This window comes from Dermacentor silvarum, chromosome 9 (genome assembly GCF_013339745.2).
Source record: "Dermacentor silvarum isolate Dsil-2018 chromosome 9, BIME_Dsil_1.4, whole genome shotgun sequence".
Taxonomy (NCBI): Eukaryota; Metazoa; Arthropoda; class Arachnida; order Ixodida; family Ixodidae; genus Dermacentor; species Dermacentor silvarum.
In genome coordinates, this window is record NC_051162.1 from 145,732,124 (window position 1) to 145,755,454 (window position 23,331).

The window sequence follows — 23,331 nt, forward strand, 5'->3', positions numbered from 1 at the left end:
TCCAGGGTCCGCGAGCACTTGCGTCATACTGCCAAGAACCGGGGCCGAGTGGCGACGGCTGAGCGGTCCATGACACGAGAGACGGCACGATGCAGAGCGAAAGCAGCGCAGAGGAGAGCGCTCGCGCGGGGCACCGCTGCACTTGGCGACGGACGGACGCCGCTGTGACTTTTTTGGGAGGAGCGGAAGCGGTGCTGCCATCTGCGGGCGCGTGGCGGCACGGCTTGGCGACAATTTGTGACCTGCGAGATCGGCAACTCAGAGTCGTGTTCGAAAGATACTGCGAAGGTTCGCAGTAAGATGTAAAACTTGAATTGATCAGTTGATCGAACAAGGGATGTCTATATATAAAGTCAACGTTTCTATGAGAGGACTACAAGGAAAGCGCTGGCTGCAAAGAGATTTCTTGTTCACCCACTGTCGATGTCGGAGTATGCGTTGCAGTCAACGAACGTCTCGGAGGCTGTATATTAACTCTATGTTTGGAGGCCTCAAGGACTAAGTGTCCGCGTTTCGTGCCAATCAATCGTAACCTATTCTTTTTTTTTTTTTTTTCGCCACTAGTGTGCATTTTTTATCTAATAAAAGCTGCTCTGGGCATAATCGACTTCCTAGCGCTCCATAAAGAGAAAAGCTTAGCGGGCAATTCAAACATTTCGAAAACGTGTCCAGAATTTCACAAACGCAGGGCAACGTCATGAGGATGACCTCAACGTACCTCAACGTCACAAAGTGAGGTGACTTTGGTGATTGTTAAATATTGTGAGGTTAACAATCCTTTCCTCAACCTCATGTGTGAATTTGAGGTACGGCGAGGTTGAATGTTGGGTGAAGTGGTGACGTCGCTACAGGCGGAGTTAGCCTAAAGCCCCTTGATAATTTGAATTATCAAGGGGCTTTAAGTTAGCCTGGTAGACCACTTGACCAGCAGTCCTTTTTCTCGCAGAAAAGTTAGAAGAAATCGTGACACTTCCTTGCTGTCCTTCCGGGAGGACTATCTGTTCGACACGTTCGTAAAGAAATCCTTTTCTTCCTATGCTGTCCAGAAGTATCCTCTCCTTTCAGGACAGAAGCGCTAGCAGGGCCAGATAAAATGTTCGATGTCGCCCATTTCGTTGCATCGGTGCAGGCTTACGAGGTCAAAGTTATTATCTATTCCGCAGCTTCTTATACGCATATTTGCTCTTCCTGAACGAATGAGTTGGCGGGGTCTAGTAAACATTTTTACAACTTTTGAATCGTTGGTCTACACTTAGGTATAGTTTACTCAAGCCATAAAATGTATTGACACAGCATAAACGAAAGAAGGGGAACCGACGGGCTCGATTTTGTTAACCATAACCACATAAAACCAACAGACAATGAAGCCAAGGAAAGCATCGGGGAAATTAAGTGTGGTTGAAATTGTAATGTAGAAAATAATGAAGAGAAGGGAAATGAAAGTGGACGGAAAGATAGCTTGTCGCCGGCGGGAGCCGAACCCGCAACCTCCGCATTACGTGGGCGTTGCGACGGCCATGAATTCGTCCACTAACTTGGGTATTTAGGTTTACTAGATCTAGCCCTAGGTGTCTTAGCTAGCGCCACTCAGAACCATGGTGGGCGGATGTGGAACATCCTTTTTAGCCCGATGGCGTCCCGTAACACGTGATCTTGACACAGCATGGCATGTATAGTCGAAACCTTCTACTGAACAATCTTTTCATGAAGCACTATATGTTCAATACACTATGGCATGGTTTTAAGCAGGTTTACCAGAGGCATCAGAGCATTTACCTGAGTAGCAAGGGAAACACAATAAATGACCGTGTACAGTCACGTGCAGTATGGGCTGCGACACAGTGCTCGTGGTTCAAGGGGCCCCAGGATAGCGCCGGCGCCGACGTACGAAAAATTGGTTTCATAAACACTAGTAATCGTAATGGCGTTTAGTTCAATTTCATTATGCGCCGGCGTGGTCATGGGGCCCCTTTAACCACGGGCACTGTGTTGCAGCCCATCTGCACGCGAATATGTACCAGACATTGAGTACGTACCCGATAGACCTCGAACTCCTGAAATGAAGAACAGTTTCAGAACTCAACTACATTTATAAGGTTGAGACGGGTTGAGCTGATGGCTCCCGAAATCCCCTCAACCGCACGGGATAAGCTAGGTTCGTTGAGTGAGGTCATCAAATCTGACGTACTGGAGGCCGAGATCGGCTTGAGCATATATAGCGAAGTCGTTAGCCCGAATTTTGTGCCGCAGGCCCTGCAGGTTTCACGCGCCATTCACCCAAACCTAAAGCAGAAAGCGACATACAATGCCATCTCATTCCGTACGTATTGCCCCTTTCCATTTTTTCTCTTTCTGAAGCTAACGGGACACTAGACAGGAAATATAGGTTGGACTGTATTAGTAAATTGTATTAGTATTTACATTTCAATGAAAACAAGTACTTTCATTGACAGCTGGCTCCGTATGAATGACTATATATATATATATATATATATATATATATATATATATATATATATATAATCAGATGGTAGATCAATGGTCCAGTTCATATTTGAAAAAAACAAAACATGGATAATGAAGGCATTGACGTAAACTACAATTTACACACGCACGTACGCACGCACACACAGAGAGAGAGAGAGAGAACGAGGAACACTTACCGTGAAAAAAGACTTGATAAACCACGAAAGACGCAAAATTGAGCGGTGGCGACACCGCTTTGAAGTTGCCGTACCAGCTCGCCGTGACATCATGGATTTTGCCGCAGTCTGCTCGGGCCTATTCGATTAAAAAAAATTAAATATGCGCACTACATTGCAACCAATAGAACCCGAAGGCTCAACTTGGAGAATTTCGAGACCAAGCTTGTACTGCGCCACAACGGCCAAATACGAGAATACTTTTGAAACCCATGACGTCACGCTGACGTGCCAGCGCTGCGCTCTTAAAATAATAAAAATGACCTTCACTCTCTCTTTTATCGACCACTTACCGCGAAATTAACAAAAATAGAGCTTTGAAAGGATATTTTCTGTCTAAACTGATTTCGTGTTTCAATTGTTTCGCCTACTCAAGGCACAAAAATTATGACTCTACAGAGTAGATCGAGTTTAAAGCTTGCACTTCAAAAGCTGAACTAGTTGGTGCACGACAGTAAACTATATTTTAGCCCAAAACAGACAACCATGCACAGAAGGAATACACAGATAAGACAGGACAGCACCTGCGTATTCCTTTTGTGGTCATCTGTATCGGGCTAAAATGTTATTTGCCGTCAATGAAAAATGAACTTGCACAAGCCACACTTTTCTCAACACTTTGTAGCTTGGTGGCAGATCGTCCTGGACACCCCAAGAGCAGTTACGGACGCAACAATGTCAAGAACTTGTAAACAACTTGATGCTTATTTGAAGAATGGCAAAATAGGGAATGAAAATGTGAATGCTTGCAGAAAATATTCACAAACTCCCAAGGCAAAAATGAAGCACACGGTGCCAAAATGCACTTGCTCTCACTTTTGATTTCCGTATTTTGTCATTCATGAAATTCCATCTAGTTTCTTTTCGCCAGTGACTGTGCATGTCCTCATCGTTCATGTTGAGGACTTCCGGGTTGCGAGACCACCACGCTAACCCATTCAGCCACTATCGGTTCGTCGTATGCGCCCTTTAAAGCGGGGTTTTGTATGCATTACCAGTACGCTGTAATATGCATGAAGTAGACGCGGCGCCCGCAGCTAGCGAGCGCGATAACGCCGTACCCTCAGCCAATCACAGGCGTCCCCTCCCTCCGGAGAAGGGAAAGGATGTGATCGCGTGCTCGCTCGCCTCGCGCCCGCCGTTTCCCGCCAGTTCAGGCTTAACAGTCGGATGGGAAGGCCGCGTTTGATTTGTTCTGCCGAAGAGCAGGCTGCATTGAAGAATGGCAGCGAGCCCGTGAACGGCTCAAACGCTCAAAAAACTAACCAACCCCTCCCCAAAGGTTTGACAAGCTTCGCGTGCACCCCTGTTCCCAGTAGGGTAGGGGTTTTAAGTTTTTTTTTTTCCAAGTGCGCCGTTTCACCAAAATTATAGATCATTAACGGATCACAGCCAGTACCTATTAAGCACCCAAGTTACCAGTCAGTGTATCCATCATGTCCTGTACTCGAATCCATCTTTCACACGTTTGTCATCAGCTTGCACTTCTGGAGCAGTGCCACGACATCCCAAGGTGAAGTCCCAATTCCTGTGCCTCACCTGAACATCTCGATGACTTATCACTGGGATACCTGCAATGTCTTCGGTGTACCCATGACCTTCTAGAGGGTCGTCTGAGGGCAACATTTCCATATGCCTAAAGGGACACTATACATAGATGAATATTAAGTTAACTGTATGAGTAAATTGCGCTTCTGCAACACACAATCTGCCACTCTAATAATGAAAGGAGGCATGTAGAGCCTGAATGGACACAAAAATTACAAGTGGTGACACCACCGAATGAAGTTCTCGCACCAGCTTGACGAGATGTTAGATGTTGAGCGTCTACTTGAAGAAAAATCTGCCATTTTACACTGATGTCCCGTCTCTCAGAACATTTTAGAACATCAAGAAAGGCGAATAAACTTTTTGGCCAAAATAAATGAAATGGGGTTTTCAAAGAACGGTATACCACCAATTGCTGCTCATTGGCATCCTTATAATGCAAAACTGTTTCACTGGCATGAATTTTCAGTGAAGTTGTAACTTGTACAACACCGTACAAACCTGTTTTCCTGCTATAGTACAAAAAGATTATCCATGACCCACTGACAATTCATAATGTCACTAATGAAATATGTATCGCTAGCTCAAATTTCCCATGGCCAGCCAACAGCTGTCTATTTTGTGAGAAGGAGTACACCCTTTGGCGAAGCTCAGTGACTGCATTATATTTAGCATGACTAAGCTTTTCTAGGCCTTTTACCTATACTAGTTGCAGCACCTTCATGTGCCAGCTGAGCCATAAGAGGAAAAGAGTGACACAAAAGTTTTTCTTCCCACTCTTTTCATGTCACAAGCTTTATATATCACGAGTGTTTCTTTTCCCTTCCTGCAAGTCAACATCAGTATGTCACGGAAATCCGTTGCAAAAATGCGCACTGTCATTCCATGACACACCAGTAAGACATGCCACCAGTAAGTTCAAAACATTTCTTTAATATATACACAGGGCAGTGGACCCAAGAATATGTACAAATGCCATGAGACAGGCTTTAAAAAATTATTTCCATTCTCTTTTTTTTACAAAAAGTAAAACAACAAAGGTGTCCAAGGTAGTGAATGGCATTTGACACTTTACACAGTGTGTTTGCATGGCACTCTTCTTAAATGGCCAGACTTGAGTTTATCGAAAAGATCCAGGCTATGGAAAGCCAACACAAAAAAAAAATTAAGTTATAAAACACCTGGAAGACAAAATAACCTTTAAGAAATGGCAACAAGATGGCAACTAAACTTAACAGACTAGTCGAAAGTAAAAAAAAAAAAAAAAAAAACCTTTGCAGGTACCGCAGTATGCACTAGCTCAAGAAAGGAGTGCTACTTTATTTACAGCCTCGGTTGGCAATAAAATAAATTAATAAGTGGCTAACCAAGAACCAATTTCAAGATGGAAGCGAGTCAATTGTCACGCTAAAAACAGGCCCAACCGCTCCCTGCCATGCAATCACACGGGAAATCGCGCACGAACCCGTCCCCCTTGGCACGGCGGCGGGCGCATTAGGTTCACTTCGTGGGAAGAAGACAGTCTTGTATCACAGATGCAGGTTGTTGGGAACGGGGCTTTGTCGTTGCCGTCAACGCCGGTCAAATCCGTTGCTTGCCGAGGAGAAAAAAGACTACGTCGTGTTGTCCACTTTGCATCCATTTTCCTTGCTGTGTCCATCTAAATGCTTGGCTTTGCCACCTCTTCGATGATTAAGAACGTCTCCACTGTTCCACCATACGCACGGATTTTTTCCCTGTTACTACCCACAATACTGCAACAGACTGATGACGAAGATTGTTTTTTTTTTTTTTCCCCTTCAGTCATCTTTCTTTTTTTTTTTTTTTCATCCATACCTTCACAGCACAACTGTGCATGGAAGATGGACAGGAAGAGTGTAGAATAAAACTTCCCTTGTCGAAACATTGCAACGAACAAGCCATTGCACATATGGAGCTCCAAAGTGACCGCTTTGCACCAGGAAAGAAGTAAGTCAGTGACAGAAAAAGAAAAATTCATGTAAAGTTAAAAAAAAAAAACACACGAAGAGATATTGTCCAGTCATCCAGAGAAGTGCACAAGATTGATTCCCCATGCACGTGAATGCAGCCAATTCAGTGAATACAGTCAGACCTGGCCACTCGACTTTCAGTGAGTCCTTGCCAGACGACCGGAAGAAACGAAATTTAGGACGGTGGGTTTTGGTGCCAACTGGTGCCCACAATTGTGGAGTACCAGAGAATGGCATAGAAGAAGGCGAGTGAAAAAGAAACTAAAAAAAAAAACACAGAAGAAGAAAGGGGGGCGAGAACCTAATGCAAGAGCAAACAGGTATGAAAGCAACAGACCCAACGATGGCAATGGAGGCATACGTACAAAAGGTAGGGGGACAAGAGTAGGGGAGAGGGGTGTAGGGAAGGAGGAGGGGGAAGGAAGTCTGTGCAACTACACCCTTTTTGGTGCAAACGTACTTACAACAGGCCGCCTATGGGGGGCGTCAAAGCGCACCCCAGACGACCCCCTCGACACCCGCAGGGGCTTGCAACCTTCACGGCGGCAGTAGGAAGATGCCGAGGCGTTTCAGTGCATCCTCTTCAGTCAGTTCTGAAAGCAGTAAAGCGATTACAACCGCCTGAATATGGTAACCTGCCCCTTTGGGCTAACAAAACAAGGAAATTTCCTAGAATTGCCCAGTAAAGATATTAAAAACACTTCACCAAAATCGTCACTGTTTCATGTATGCATTACTCGTCACTGGATCAAGGCTGCCCTTACTGGGCAAAGCTGTCTTTGAAGCAACTTTGTCCCAGTAAATGCAGATTTGTGCTAGCAAATTACAAACTCGACTTTGTCCCTTTAAGAGCTGCTTTGCTCCAGTACATATAGTATTGCCACGAGTACTTATGTATCTTTTTCAGAGACCGCCTCTCTTCAGCTGACAAATGCTAAAGCTTATTGCTCAGCACAAGACGCGCCTTTCTGTATCGGAATTTTCTGGAATGTTATGAGTGAATGGTTCTACCTGTTGCCCGTGTTGTCGTCGAGCCTTGTAGTAATCGGATGCATGCGCAATGTGAATTCTGGTGTACATTATAGAACTTACGCAAGCACCAGCGATTACACTGCAAGGTTCATTGCAAGGTACAAATAACCGATGTGTCTGACCTGCAGATCAGACAGACTTCAGACGATCGACCAGTGTGCTCGACGCTATCATTGTGCCGAGTGTTACCTGTTTTGCTGGCCACTGGTTAGCCCAATAAACAGTTCTGCGATTAGCGTTGTAGTTGTTTACCATCACTACGACGTGAAAATATTACAGACACATGTTTGCCCCAGTGAAATCTTACCTAGTGCACAATGCTGTGGATCAAGCGAGAAACACATGCACATCACAACAACCCGACACATTGCAAAGATAGCAGCTTGGTTCGCTGGAATGTGTTGGATGCATTGTTAGCACAAGTCATTGTGCAAGTTTTACAGCAAGTGCTTTACACTCCAGAAAGCAGTGACGACTCGGTTTCTCAACTGTTGGCGGCTAAATTTTACGAATCTGGCGTGTAAAAATTAGTGTCGCATTGCACTCAACGCCTCAACAACAGTGATGAATATGTGAAAATATATGTTGTGTTGCTCTTTCTGCAGTAATAAGCGTTCTTTCTCTGACATGCCTGGCTCATTTAGGAATTATTCATAACTTTCTCTCTGAACGCATCTTGTATAATACATATACAGAGTACTGCTGCGAACTTATATTCAATACAGTGACAATTCCCCAGTAGAACCGCTGTGGTTTTACATAGAGCAAGAAGATTGTGCAATGCATCACAAAAGGCACCGTGCCACTTTTGCCACTGACTTTGGATGCTTTTAAACCAGCCCAAAAATTAGCCCACCACAGCAACTGCTGTAAAAATGCTTACTGAGTTACAGCTCCTCACCAGCACCGGGCATCACAAGGTTATAGAAAAGTGCATGTAAATCTGCTCAATGACTTTAAGATGTAACGATACGAACACTGGTGACCTTTGTTCAACATTCCCGTTATTATAATTATTGATGCTTTTTAAAACTACAAGTAAAAATTATGAAAGATGCGCAAGGAGCCACAAATTGCAAGGAGGCTGTAGCACAACCACTTTTGTGATGCAAAATCTGGGTCCGTATTCCCAAGTGTTTACTCTTGACTCTTGAGGATAAATCACTTTCGCGAGAATGAGTGACGCTGTATGAGACGCATTGGCGTATACAGCTGACAGCATTCCTACCACTGACCCACGCTAGCTATCTTGGCACAGGTACCAGCAATGTTGCCGACCGCTGCCAAGTACGATGAAACGTTGCCAAAGTGATTGTACCACCAAAAGTGATCACTTGAGAGTACATCCCCTGATGCACCTTGCACTCGATGAACTACATGTATCAAATAAAACTGGTATAATCAACTTTCAGGTAAACTTCTGGCTTGTTCACACTCAAAATTTCACACAGAGATGGCATTTCGGTGCATTTCATACCATGTCTGAATGCAATAGTAGCTCATTTTGCGTAGAATAAATCAAATCTAGTGACCCCGAAAAAACGAAATGCACATTGTATCAGCAACAACACAATGGAAACAGTGGCGGTGTCATCTGCCAGTATTACGGCAAGGAAGAGCATGCACTGTGCTTCACCCTAACAATTACACAGTGTGACCACTGTTTTCACCGAGGCATTTCGTTTTTGGTACAGGGCCACTGCAGGCAGATTAGTGACATTATGCACCACATGCTTAATAATGAAACGCACCCTGAGCAGTGGCATGTAATCCCGCTGATAACGCCAGTGGAAGGCGCAGATCGTACCTCCGGCCACGCGCTTATGCAGCATTGTTAGCAGATGAAGTGTTGGGCAACGTGGACTACGCAAACTACATAAGCATCGACACCTGCATCGTGGCCTGCAGTGCCATCAATGACATCATCGCCCAAGTAGTCGTTGATGACGACGCAGTGCAAGATGATGATGGTGACGCGGATGAGAAGGAGGAAGCACTGGTGCAGCTTTTGCTATCGCAGGTGATGGAAGCACTGAAAAGGCTGAGGAAGATACCTTCTGACACATTTCAAGATAAGCTTGTAGCGATAGCATTCAGCTATCGGTGCTCCCCCTCCTTTCATCAGCAAACATAGCCTTCTGTTTATCACTTTCTCATTAGTTCGAATTAACAAGCTTTTACTCTAGTTGCAATTCATCCTGAATGACACAAAGACCTGCATTGAAATGTGGTACACTAATTCAAACCTCATTACAATGAAATCGCATCCAACACAAAAATATCTTCGTTACATCCGATATTCGCTACAACAACATAGTACTCCTTACATGCTGATACCAGTGAGGAAAACTTAAGATTTATAGTTCATTATATCAGCGTAGGCTATATTGATGTTCAAATGTATTAAGCAAAATGCACCATCGAATGTCACCTCTAGGCAAAATTTGGGTGTGAGCAAGCTGGCAGTACTGTCACAAGAGTGGCACACTTCGTAAAGAAAGACGGCCTGCGCTGGCCACACAGGTGACAGGCATATCCGACCACAGCCGAGCCAACATACACCAGAGCACACCTTTGGCAAGGAAGCTGTCCAGGATTTCCTGGGCACCTGGCACTTGGTACTTTGAAGATGACTCAACAACCTTCTGCGCGTGCTCCACGTGACCCTGGGTCAGCTCGTAGATGAGGAACTGCACAAGGTGTGGGGGAATGGAAGAGGTACACAAGTGCCTGGAAGTAAACCCTACAAAGGCTTGGCAAAGCACAGCGTCAGTGCCGCGGTTAGCTGTTCCCTCCCTTGGCTTTTGCAACATTGGTTTTCATGGCCAGTTACTAACACTTCTCTTCACCACGATTACCCTACCAATACGGTAATCTCTGAATTCCAGGCCAGGTATCTACTGTCATGGACAGGCGTCTCCAGGACAAGAGCTGCAACCGAGGCCAAATGCTGCACTGTCTCTGCAGGGGAATGGCTTATTTTTGACATCGCAGATGGGCCGATGATCAAGAAAAGATAACTCTTTCGGGCAAAGCTATTGATGCGATGCTTGCACAAGCATCACCTGAGCATGCAAGCTTTTTTTGGTTGATGGACCTCTTGCGTCATTGTCCTATTGATAGCCTCTCTGACGAGGGAATGGTGTTTTCCAAGGCATGAGAACAGACAGACCTGTCATGTCCATCATGTCTGCTGTCATGTCCACCATGTCGTCATGTCTGCACATGGCAGTTTGCGGTTGGGGATAGCCACTTGTGTTTAACTAAAATTCAGTGCAAGTCCGCACCTTGCCTTGCAGCCTGGATCAAGGCTACTTTTGCCAAATCCATGTGAAGCAAACGCCAACAACATGATCTGAAAAATAGTTCTGATATTACATTTAGATACCAGCAAAAACACCTTCAAATTACAGACATCTATAGTTAGGTGAAACCCTTCACAGAACTTTAGGCATATCATGATTCTGGCACTAAATGTTGATGTAAAGCATTTATGTATCTTTTTTTTTTTAAAACAATGCCATTAAGCAACCTAAGCATTAGACACCAAATGCCATTCTTTTGTGCAAATGTGGCAGAGGCCTAAGGCTCATCCTCACCACTCGAAGAGTTGAGAAAAAGAAAAGAGAACACTGCCAAAGGACTGTACTCACGTGGCACCAGAGGTCAGCATGATACGGCATGCTTAGCACAGCAGCCTCAAACAACCGGTGCACCTGTGGAAAGGAGAGCAACACAACCCCGCCAACACGAACGTTTGTGGATGTGCCTTTTGAAGCAGTGGCTCAGAGGAGCACTGACACAGAGATTTTGCCTCATTTTTGAAAATTATTGGATGGCGCTGTTAAGCTGGCAATTACGGTAAGAGGCTTCAATTCCTCGAGCGTTAAACAATTAATTACATGGGCCCAGTCGAAAACACACGGCAAGTGCAGAGTGGCTTTGGGCGTGAAGCAACCCACAAGTTTTACACAGCAAAAATTGGAAATGGTGGTCACGTGGTACCACATATCACAACAGCCAGTCCAGTGCAGTGGACACAGGCCCCACTGTGACTGTGCCGCCGAAAGGTAAAAGCACTCCTAGTACTGGACAGAATGAGAGGAGGGTGAAGGTGAGCAAGCAGGACGTCGTGCGTACCGAAACAGATGACGGCAGAGAAGCACACTTAACTCGCATCAAATGCCGAGAAGCACAGAATCGAGCAAATTAAAGGCACAGATATGAAGGTGCATGCCCAGCTCACAGCAACGCAGTCATCACATGCTCTTCAACTACTGCACTGAACTGACTGTTGCAACATCTTATAGACAAAAGTGCAGACCACACATCACGTGACCCGATGTCATCGTACAGCACGGGTTGATTGCAGTTGGCTCGCGGGGTTTGGAGTCATTTGCTACCTGTCGAAGATTTTTGAAACTGGCAGAGCCACAGAAAGTTTGCACGACGAGCCCGCTCCTACCACATTCACCTGCCACTGTGCAAATGTGTGTGCAGCCGGATGGTGAGCGCATTATTCACATGACACTTCTGCGCTCACTAAAAACTTCTTTTCCAACGGCACAAGAACCCTTCCCCCAGATATACATCAACACTTTTAGAAAATAGTAAGCTTATTACATGAGTAAATATGGTAGTTGACTATCTGTTGAGCCCTTGGGTGACTAAGGCTTTTTGCCTCAATTTAGGGAGTTGACAGCTGCAGACGAAAACAAAAACGTGACAAGATTTTCTTATCAGTAGTCCTGCAAGGGCCAAAGGAAACCCACCTCATAGCTGTCCCCTTCAGTTGCGGCCAGCTGGATACCTCTGCAGCCACAATGAAATCAAAAAAAGAAATGTAGAGAACAGTGCAACCTCAAAATGGCATTGTAAATAGAATAAAACAAAACAAAACAAAACAAATCTAACTGCTGCTCACCTTAAAGTGGAAGCCCCTAATATGGAACATACTTCAAAGATATTTTCAACATAGCATTGCCGAGCAGGTGCCGCCGTTAGGGTAAAAATGTGCACTCAAAGGTTGTTCTCTTCAGCAAAGAACAACATGAAGCCCACTTCAGCCAGGTCATTACTCATTACCCATAATATTTACTTCCAGGATTCACATACGGGTAATGCACGTCCTGTGTTTTCTCCCTAGCTCTGAGTGTCTGTGTTCTGTTGCTAATTTTCAACATCATTATTATAGTATTATTGCCGCACCAGAAAACAATGTATTATAATTTAATATTAGAAAAAAGAAACAAGGAATAAGAGAAACAAAGTTTTATTTTATAAGTGGAAGCCGCTAGGAAAGCAAGGAACATTAACGTAAAAATTGCACGCCCCTGAAGCAATTCAATTGCACAAGAAGAAGATAACTAAGAGCTATAACAAACAAGAGCAACATTAGGTTTCCTATAGATAGCTAAGTGAAACCAATTGAAGGTCTGACCAACTAAAAGGTTTTCCGTTTTATGGAACAACCATTGAAAACAAGGGTTACCATAAATATTATTATTATTTTTTTGAAGATTATAGCATCTGCTGTCCAGTTCTGAACATTGACACCAGTGAAGGTCACAGAAGCACGTCAGGTTTGGTGCCTCAATACCAATGCAAAAGGCTCAATGTGCAGCATCATCGCCCCAGCATTCACCAGAGGTTATTATAACGATGTAACAGGGTCTAGCAAAGTAAAACGGGCACTTTTCGCTATTCACTGATATTCAAATCGCAAAGTGGTAAGGCCCCGGAAAAGTCCGACAACATCCAACACAAGAGGTGCACACCAAGGACACATAATGCCTCCCATTTTGCACAATTTTTCCAACAAAATCAAACTGCTATCTTACATGTAGCACAATTCAGCCTAATGAAGTAATTTCAGAATGGAAACGTATGAAAGAAAAAAAAGCACTACAGGGAATGAAGCTTTCAGCTACATACTTTCCCAATGACATTAATGAATACGCTGAAGTGTTTCACTGCAGATTTTTTTTAAACGGCTCTCAATCCTGCCGAGTACAGCCAGCACTTGAAGAAGGCACGCATATCAGTGAAGCACATCAACATCCCTCAACATCAAGAGTGACCCTTAGGGCGGTATTCTTGGTCATCATTCACTGTCTGGGTGCAGTCAGTGTTGCAAGATATTGCGCGAATAGCACAGGATGTGTCTGTGCCTACAGGCAACAGCATTCCCAAACGTGCCAAGCACTCTGTGTTAGCACGGCGCCAAGAACACCATTTCCTATAGACACTGACGTATCCGGTGTTAGTCGTAGAAACTTTCGCAAAAGTGACTGTATCCCTGAAAGTGAACAGCCAATACCACCCCCAATTAACAGGTTGCATCGATTCGTTTTTGACTTATACTGCTTTTCTCATATGGGCTCTCGCTTAAGTGGAACCCTACCTGATGGCAGGGACAGAACCAAAGCTGACGTGAAAGTGTGATCAACCAAGATGCTTTAACAAGTGTATAAAAATTATGCGAAGCGGTGCTAGGAACGCATTCCCGATCAGCTTGAGCCTGCCTGCAATTAACTGCCTCTAAGCATGACAGCCATGAAACAATCCAGTGATTTCCAAGAAAATGAGCAGAATAAACCCCCCAAAACTAATTTATTTACAGTTCAACAACCTAATAAAGGTTGCTGAGCACAGGGAAACATGAGGACAAAAGACGGCACATTGGACGCACTGGCACAGGTGACTAAAGGTGGCATTCCACCACCTTTAGTCGAGATGTATCAACGAGCCCACATTGCCATCCTTGTCAGCAACCGAGTTGTTTTGGCCAACTAATAAGCTGCCATAATGTAAGTGTCTAAGCATGAACACAACACAAGCCCCCCCCCCTTTCTTTTTGTGGCAACCATCATCATCAGCCTATTTGTAAGACCACCGCATGACAAACGACTCGCCTAAGATACTTCCATTTACACTTGTCCTGTGCAAGCTTAACCTCATGACTTGACCTAATCTTCAGTTCCCCGGATTGCATTTCCTTTCCCTTGGAAACTGTTCTGTTGGTTAATAAGAGCACCATTTACCATTTCTATGCATCGCTTGACCTGCCAAGGTGACTCGGAGGCAATAGTGGAAACGGGGTTATGCTACAGAGTGTTTGTCATCGGGTTGATCCCTGCTGTATTCCACAGGAGATGATGGAGCGCAAAAAATGCTTGTGTGCCGAGCATCAGATGCACAATAAATAACCTCGAGTGGGCATAATTATTCCAGTGTCTCCCACTGGGGTGCTTATTATAGGCCTGCTCTGGTACGGTAAATGCCATCTTCTTATTTTTTTCTAATCTTAACAACAGTACGCAATCTATCCCTGCTTCATTTTTTATTTGCCCAAGAAATGACAACATTATGCCAACCAATTCTGAGACTCTTGGTCTACCTTTAACACTAAGTGCGGCATGGATGTCCACTGTTTAGTGGACATCGAAAACTTTGCAAGTTCTCCCCGAAGCTAGACATTGAGACTGCAGTGATTTGCCTCGAGGCAAATATTGCTTGCTAGCTTTTACTGGTAAAACCTAAAGAGAACCTTATCTATTCCCAATTTCAATAAGTTCTTTGGCAACACTCGATAACGATGAGTAAGTAGAGTGGACTAGGATTAATTCGACTCTGGTAAATTCCATGCTCACCAACGGCACTGGCCAGTGTCCATACATTTAATTGGGCCAAAACTTTCATTATTTTGAACCTGAAAATTCGCCCTCGGCAGATAATTCAAACTTGAGTAGCCAACGCGCACATGCCCGACTCCAACGGTGACCCAAATCATGACCCCAATGGTGACAGTCTCGGTGGCACTTGGGGCACAGTGAATGTGTCAGACAAGCTATCTCCTTCCAGAAGTGATGGCCTGCCTTGGGAGTTTCAAGTGAACTCTCAAGATGGGTGATTACCAGTTACCCAATTCTAACCCACATATTTTCCCCACGAAAACGGGCTTTAAAATGGCCTGCACATTACAATAGGCACGAGACCAATACTGTGTTTGCTGCACTGGCAACAGCCTACTGTCAGTGTGATCACAAGATGGTAACAGAACAAGTTTTCGTGTAGTGTGGAAATGGCAACATGCAGCTGCTTTATTTCATGGCAGTAACCCAATTCTGACATGCCCTCAAACCCAAAATGCACTTAAGTTTTTACGAATTCAAATAAGAAAACAATGCTTGCTCCAATTCATCGTGCACCTGATTTTATAACAAGAAAGATGTAGCTTGCCTGTGATTCAGGCAATCAGAAAAAATATGATATCGGCAAAGTTTACATTCACAGAATGGCAATAAATTTATCTGCAGTTGACGTCCATCTCTGTCCCTCTCAGACAGTTCTTTTATCACTGTTGATCACTAGATGTCTCCTCCACGCAACACACGGTGTTTGGTATTGTATTTCGAAATTCTTGAAAGACTACGCGACCATCATGAACAGGATGTTAACCCATGCCCTAGCTATCCACTTTGCCAGTTTGTCATGTGATGCAAAACACAGACACGCCAAAAACATGCAGCTCTGTTTCTACGTACCTTAGTACATAAAGTGGCTTCTCTTTGAGGCAAACTTTAGTAATGAAAGTGGTGAGTCGTCATCGTTAACCTACACAGAAGCTTGTTCTGTCACCTTCTTGTGATGACCCTGGCCATGAAGTTGGTGCTAACAGTAGGCTGTTGCCAACACTGTGAACGCAGTCTCAGTTTCAGATCTGAATGCAATGCCCAGGCCATTTTTAGACCCCCATTTATCTAGAAAAAAATCACTCTAGAATTGGGCAAATGTGGTAAACATCTATTATATCTGCCATTTTCACTTGAAGTGTTAAGAGCAGGCTGAAATTCAGCTTTCAGTGGCAGACAGCGCGTCTTCGACGCATTCATCATTTTCTAATGCCACCAAGAGCAACGTTGAAGCCATTGGAATCGCAAGTGGAATCACCATAGGGGTCAGGTGTTTGTGTGCCGACCAGTCTGGTTTATTCCGGTGAAGGCCAATTTTAGCATAAAAATAATCTATGTCTCCGGCTCATACAAATGTATGGGCATCGGCCGGTACCTTGGTTTAGGATCAAATTAACAGAAAAATTTATTAATGCTGGAGTTGAATTAACAGAAGTATACTGTACTACCACTGCAATACCACATTTTCCTAGAGTAGTGGTGAATAGTGTTGAAGTCGTGACTTCAATGTCGATGAATTGTGTAGCAAAACCAACACACTAAAAAGCCAACAGTAGGAACCATGTAGAAGAACTGCAGTGCAGACACACAAGATGTAGAGAAAGACACAAGTGTTGAAGCGTCACGAAAGCAAGCATGAAAATAGCGCAGGAAATGGCGTGAAAATGGCTCTCAAGAGGTATGACAGGCTTGTAACTGGATACCAAGTGGCTATGAGAGAAAGACAGAGATAAAGTGCAAATGCGAGGCCTCACAGTTGCCAGAGACGCAGTGACTGGAGGCCCGGCACCAGGGCTGCCCGCAGCACGGTCTCTGCCCGGTCCCTGTCGTTGGACTGCAGGTACAGCTCCACCACCCTGTCGGAGGTGAGAACAGAAAAGAAAAGAAAAACGAGGACACCGCATTTCCTCAAGAACGCAGGCTCTGCTAAGCTCGGCAGGCGAGGACAAGTCGTCTTGAGCAGGCATGGCAGCCTGCGTGAGCCTGGCAGGCAACAGCGTACGAATAAGAACACGCAGAGGCAATTAATAGCATTTCTACCAGCTGGACTAGTACTGTAATATCTAGCATATAACATGAACCGCATGTAGCCCATGAGGCAAGAAGTTTTGAGGCTGTCACACGGAAAAAAAAAGTTACCCAGTACTACAATGACTTGGTTTTTGGTCGTCTCAAACCAAAAAAGAAAACTTGCAACCCTAAAAAGATTTTTCATACCCAGATGAAATAACAGGTACAAATTTGGCATGCAAACATCCATAACCAATTGTCCTATTATGAGCAGGATTTTTACCAGTATGCCTTAAGGTACTAGCCCATCAACTGGTGCTGCACACTAGAACTCTCTTCTTTTTCCTAATCACTGCACTGACTGACTTTCAACAGCACCACCACATTCATCATAAAACCACCTAAAGTTTAAACCAATGTTTAACGGAGACCAAAATATTAAATATAGTACAGCGTCCAGCGCTATTTTACAAACATAATGTAGGCATTAAATATTGAAATTGTGGCGGCAGTGAGCAAAAATGACATCATTCAAGATCTTGCCCATATTTTCGTTTTTGTTGACAAGGCATCTTTCTTTTTGAGTGCTGTATGGCCGCTGCAAACAGATTTATATAGCCTTGGTAACAAACTTAAAACAACTGAAACATGACAAAGAAGCCCAGGTTAGCCATACTGGCCTAAGCAGTGTGGCCTTAGGGATAATCTGCCACTGGCTTGCTATCGCCATCACCAAGTTGTATTTTCTGTTTAGATGGCAGAAGTTTGAGCAATAAACAATTTCCTTTCAGGTTGGTTGTTAAACTGCCTGCCTGCTGGCCGGCACCCGTCACTACCATGGGATAATATTTACAAACAGCTCATCGGTCACCAGGCCTTAATCATGCGCACTGGCTTGACTGACGGCCGTACAAGCGGTGTTTGGGTCAATGGAAGAACAGCTTACAGATACTGCAGGCATGCCTACCAAGCTTGTCAATGCGCTTACTGGACGGAACGAGGTAAGCTTCAAACTGAATTTTTGCAATTCAGCCTGAACTGCCAGTGCCAATGCTCCTTTTAAACAGGGTCAACTAGATTACGTCTGCTTGCAGCACACACCGTTGGACCAGTGCTGGGTTCAGTTTTATCCGATCCTGCAGGTAAGACCAGAGGAGGTCGGCTGCGTCGCGCGGCGATGTCATGTGTGCCGCGAGCAGGTTGAGCATGTGGTTTGTGAAGTTGTAGTCGCTCCACGTTTTTCTCGGCTCCGTGGGCAGGGGTCTGCGGGTGGGCACGCTTTCAAGGCAGCGCTGCACGAGGCCACTCACAGTGGCCGCGGAGCCGCCTTCGCGGCGGACGACAGACTCCAGCTGATAGTTCAAGTACCTGGATGGAACAGGGAGAAACGTTTGGAGTAGCAAAGTTCTTGGTGCTTTTAAATGAACCCTGCAATACTAACCGAACATGAAAAGCAAATTTAACAGTTAAAAAACGCACTCGCAAACACCCGAGTGCCACACTTACCCGAATCTAAGGCTTACCTCACTTCCGGGAAAATTGATCGAAAAATTGACAGCATGCTATAACTGGATACGAAACCAAAATCACGTTCGCGGCAGCGGCAACAGCCTACCATCAGAGCTGTCAGACACAGTTTCATCGCCATCGCAAGATGGTGACGTAGCACGTTTTTGGGAATGTTGCTGTGGGTCATGTGGCGGGTTCATTTTGTGCATGACCACGATATGGAGCAGTGTTGTCGGTCAATCACTGCCGGAGACACAGTCGAATGTCGTTAATTCGAACACGCTTAATTCGAACTGCCAGTTTATTTGAAATGACGCTTTGATCCCGTCAAAGTTATGTGTATTTCAATGGGCGAAAATGCTCGGTAATTCGAACGTGACAGCATTTGCTACGGTTATTCGAAAATACTGTGGACCGACAATGCTCTCAGCAGCGCTCCAAATAACGCGGCGACGCCTCCGACCGGCATTGCTCCGACACCGCCATAGAGCAAAAGCATAGGAGACCCCTTAATGCAGCACAATACTTGACAACTTGAAGCAACAGAGAATAAAACAGCAAGATTTATCACACAGAAAACTACAGCGTTACAGATACCAAGGAATCACATTCATTGCCCTCCCTTCAAAATCAGACTTATTAATAACACTGTTATCACATTTTCACACGCTTTTTTATAGAAAAGACCTGTTCCGCAAAATTCAGATCAATGCAGCTCAATGCATCTTATAATATGGGGGGTATAAGTAGGGATGGGCGAATAGTGAATTTGAGGTTCGAAGCGAATTCGAAGTGAATAGTGAATTGGTCGAATCATTTTGAATCGAATAGTTCGAACTGTATACATCACATATTACAGTAAAACCTAGTTAATTCGAATTTCACGGGACCGAAAAAAATGTCCGAATTAACAGAATGCCGAATTATCAGGGTATCCAGAAAACAATAAATGCTTACTACATCAGCTTTTATTAGTGTAATGGATGAGCAAATCCTTTAGCTATTTTACGCAAAAGCAGTGCGGAAGCTGCAATTCTCATCATCTCGTGACTGATTGGCTCCTGCAGCGGCGATCGAGGCCTCGCGACTTCCTTCGCAGCATGGCCGAGGCGCACGCCATCATTTGCGATACACTTTGCACTACCGCGCGCTCATCCCGATTATTTTTTCGCTAGTAAGCTGACTGCAAACAGATTGCACGTCAATCGCGATGTAGCCAGTGCTCTTCATCCTCGACAGCTTTGCACCGAGTCAAACCGAAACCACTGATTGTTGCAACCACGGCCGCTATCGACGCGATTATGAACGGCGACTTTGCGGTGCTTAAGGAATGCGGCCGACACATGCACTGAGTCATAACGAAACTACCGTTCGCTTAAACAACTGCAGACGAAATCGCGGTCGCTATCTATGTAATCATGGATGGCCACTAAGCAGCTTTTTAGGCACTCGGCCGACGTGCGTGTTGAGTAAAAACGAAACTACTTTTTGCCGCAACCGCTGTGGAAGAAACTGCGGCAGCTTTCGACGCGATCATGGATGGAGACCATGAAATCCCGTGGTCAACACGTTGTTATGCGCGGTGGTAAACGCAATAAAGGCACAAATAGGCATGAAGCGTTCTGTCGTTGCTGACATTAACTTACGATTTTCGCTGATTACTATGGCGATGCGGACTTCGCCGCTTTGTTTCGGTTGTACGCTAGCGCCGTTTCTGCTCTCTTGCGTCGCACATTTCCGGCTCATTAATGGAAAAACGTATAGCCTTCGAGATTTATGGTTGACGTATGGCAGCCATGATGTAAAGCACAGCCTCCGAGATGTGTACCGGCCGTCAGCAACGAATAATTCGAAAATATCGAATACCTGAATTCGAATCGAAGCAAATAATGAACATAGAATTATTCGATTGAATATTCGACAATACCAATTATTCGATATTTCGAATAATTCAAAAATATTGAATACCTGAATTCGAATCGAAGCGAATAACGAATATGGAATTATTCGATCGAATATTGGACAATACCAAATATTTGCTCATCCCTAGGTATGAGCATCACGCGAGTCAATCGGTACCACTGGAAATAGGCTAGTACCAAAGAATATTGTATTTGTTATAGATCATGATGGTATTGTTCATAAGATGAAGGTTTTCCTAAAATGTGCGATTGTTTGTGTATTCACTACTTCCTCATACAGTGGAATCTCGTTGATAAGATCTTCACAGGAGCCGGAAAATAAAGCGTATCATCCGAAAATTGTATCATCCAACGTATTATCCAACCAAATCGCATTAGTATCGGGAGAAGAAAGAGAAACGTATTATCCCTAAAAACATATTATGCAGAATAGTATCAACAAGGTGTAGATAATTATGTCACTCTATCGTACTAATGTTTTTTGTATTTGTACGTTTATTATTCAACTCACTCCAGAACCTCCCACCTTTAGGTAATGCCCGAATGGGCCTTTAGAGAACATTAATAAATGAATATATTGAATTCGGCAAAATATGGTGAAACAGACTGAGTGAACACACGAAAACACACAAATCATGGTCACTGACACCGGCAAGACACCGGCAAATGTGAAGGCCTTCACTTACCACCACCAGGCAAGCTGGACGTCCGACGTCGTGTCCGAGACCGTTAGGAGGGTCTCGTAGAGTTCGCACACATCTCTGGCAGACGCTCCCGACAGCTTGAACAGCTCGCTGCACGAGAGAGAAACGCGGCCCGCAGCATGCAAACCCAAGCCCCAACCACGCCAAGCACTATTACTCCAGCTCAGCCACTCACCAACGGAAAAGCTCGTCACGAGTGCCACGAAATGGCTGCCAAAGACCTACTATGAATTTGCTTGCGATTTTAAAGGAGTACCAACATGATATTTCAGACTCTTCATTTTTGTGCACTGATGAAGGCCTTGGTGCTCTAAACCTTCGAAAAAATAGTGGCACGCCTCAGAGTGCCCTAAATGATCTAATGTGATAACTCTTCTACAGCCATCTTGTAAAAAGGGGGGCACTGCGCTAGAAACACACGGACAACAGAAGTAGAAGTAGACAGACGAAGTGGACTTCTGTTGTCTGTATGTTTCTAGTGCAGTAGCCCCTTTTTACGAGATGGACACCCACCAACTAGCCCAATTTGCTGCTTCTACCGCCAGTTTTGGTTTTGTTCCCGTAGAACTGACTGTGTCGGGATGTCACAATGCGAAAAGTGGTCACGTGGGAGCAGAACAGTGCGGCGTGTTGGCACTCGCTCTAGCTTGCTCGTTTGCTGGATAGGCTGCTACATCAGGCCTCATGACGACCAGCTTCGGTTGTCTTCTCGCGTCATGACATAACGACACAGTCACTGCCCGAGAAACAAAACCGAAACTGGCTGTAGAAGAGTTATCGCATTAGATCATTTAGGGCACTCTGATGCTCGCCACATTTTTCTTGAGGACTTAGAACACAAGGGCCTTCATTAATACAAAAAAAAAAAAAAGAGCAGCCAGAAATATCATATCGGTACTCTCTGAAAGGACCAAAACACCAACATTAAATCAACTTATACTCGTAAATTATTATTTCGAAACCTTATTTAATTAATTTGGACAGAAAATGTTGATTATTACTGGAAGAAATAACAGCCAAACCTCCTTAGTCTTTAAAATGGCACGGAAAGGTAAGAACTGTTACATGAGCATGATGTCACAAATTTAATATACTTTCTCATGTCTGGGCCGAGACTTCCTAGTCTTTTAGAATGCAATGTTGCAGCATAATCCTTCTTTCAGAATGCTGTTTAGCAGATTCGTTGAAATAAAGAATGGCATGTTGCACAGCACACAGAACGATGAGCAACACGAGAATAAGGTGAGAGCAGGAGCCAACGTTTCGACAAGTGGACTTGTCTTCTTCAAGGTGACATATGCTCTTCTCGGCACAGTATATATAGGGAAGGTTCTTCTAAAGGGGAGAGAAGGTAAGGCAAGTAGGTGAGGTAACGAGCGAGAGTGTGTAAAATTGAAATTTTACACCCTCGCCGTTTACACGTTAAATCTTGCTCTCATCTTGTTCTCGTGTTGTTCATTGTCTTGAATTTCCATCTCCCGCATTCCCCGTATTTTCACAGCACACAGAAGTAGCGGTCAGCAGTACTCACATGAAATTGAGCCGCATGTAGACGGCATGACTGTCACAATCATCCACAAGTTTTGGGAATGATATGCAGGGTCTAAAAAAAGAAAGAATAAAAAAAAAGAATAAAAAAAAAGGAAAAGCCAGCTTAGCCCACTTTTTACAATTCGAAAAAGATTGGTAAGTGCGAGCAAGTAGTCTATTTTCTTTTTCTTCATTCGTACTAACAAACTTGGCAAACAGCGCAAGCCTGCTAATCCAAATTCTCCTATACATCACAACTGAGAAAACAAAAAAATAAAGGAGAAAAAGAAAAGAAGAGGAGGTTTGTTTAGTGTAATGAGAACGTGCTGTGCTATCTCAATCGACAGCACGGTCACCAACAGTACAAACTGCCTGTTTCATAAATGACAGGTAAAAGGAATACTGCTACAATAAAGAGGTTGCTGGTGGTTCTCCTGCTGTGCAATGTACGACACGTGGCTTTTAATCGTTATGTGATAGTTGCAGTGTGGCTGGACAATGCAAGGATTAGTTCCCATGAAGATCACCGAGGCTGGAACCATACCAAACTTCGTGACGTGTGCGAGCATGACTTCTGTTACGCTAATGAGGGAAGGACTGCCTTTTCCCTAGCATCTGTTTCTTTTACATTTGATAGAGTATGTTGTCATTACCATTGATTGCAGTGTCAGATAAATAAAGTGATCTCA

General features: G+C 44.3%; 1 protein-coding gene across 1 annotated transcript in view; it reads right to left on the reverse strand.

The window, feature by feature from the left end:
- Nucleotides 1-5,167: 5,167 nt before the first annotated feature.
- Nucleotides 5,168-23,331, reverse strand: part of LOC119464492 (uncharacterized) — a 78,042-nt gene continuing 59,878 nt past the window's right edge. The window contains exons 28-35 of the mRNA XM_037725489.1: nucleotides 22,644-22,715; nucleotides 21,095-21,202; nucleotides 18,079-18,345; nucleotides 16,722-16,823; nucleotides 12,046-12,085; nucleotides 10,927-10,989; nucleotides 9,846-9,963; nucleotides 5,168-6,834 (exon numbers count right to left, since the gene is read on the reverse strand). Of these exons, the coding sequence (XP_037581417.1) occupies nucleotides 6,779-6,834; nucleotides 9,846-9,963; nucleotides 10,927-10,989; nucleotides 12,046-12,085; nucleotides 16,722-16,823; nucleotides 18,079-18,345; nucleotides 21,095-21,202; nucleotides 22,644-22,715 (826 nt within the window). The 3' untranslated portion in view covers nucleotides 5,168-6,778. The remainder of the gene's footprint in view (nucleotides 6,835-9,845; nucleotides 9,964-10,926; nucleotides 10,990-12,045; nucleotides 12,086-16,721; nucleotides 16,824-18,078; nucleotides 18,346-21,094; nucleotides 21,203-22,643; nucleotides 22,716-23,331) is intronic.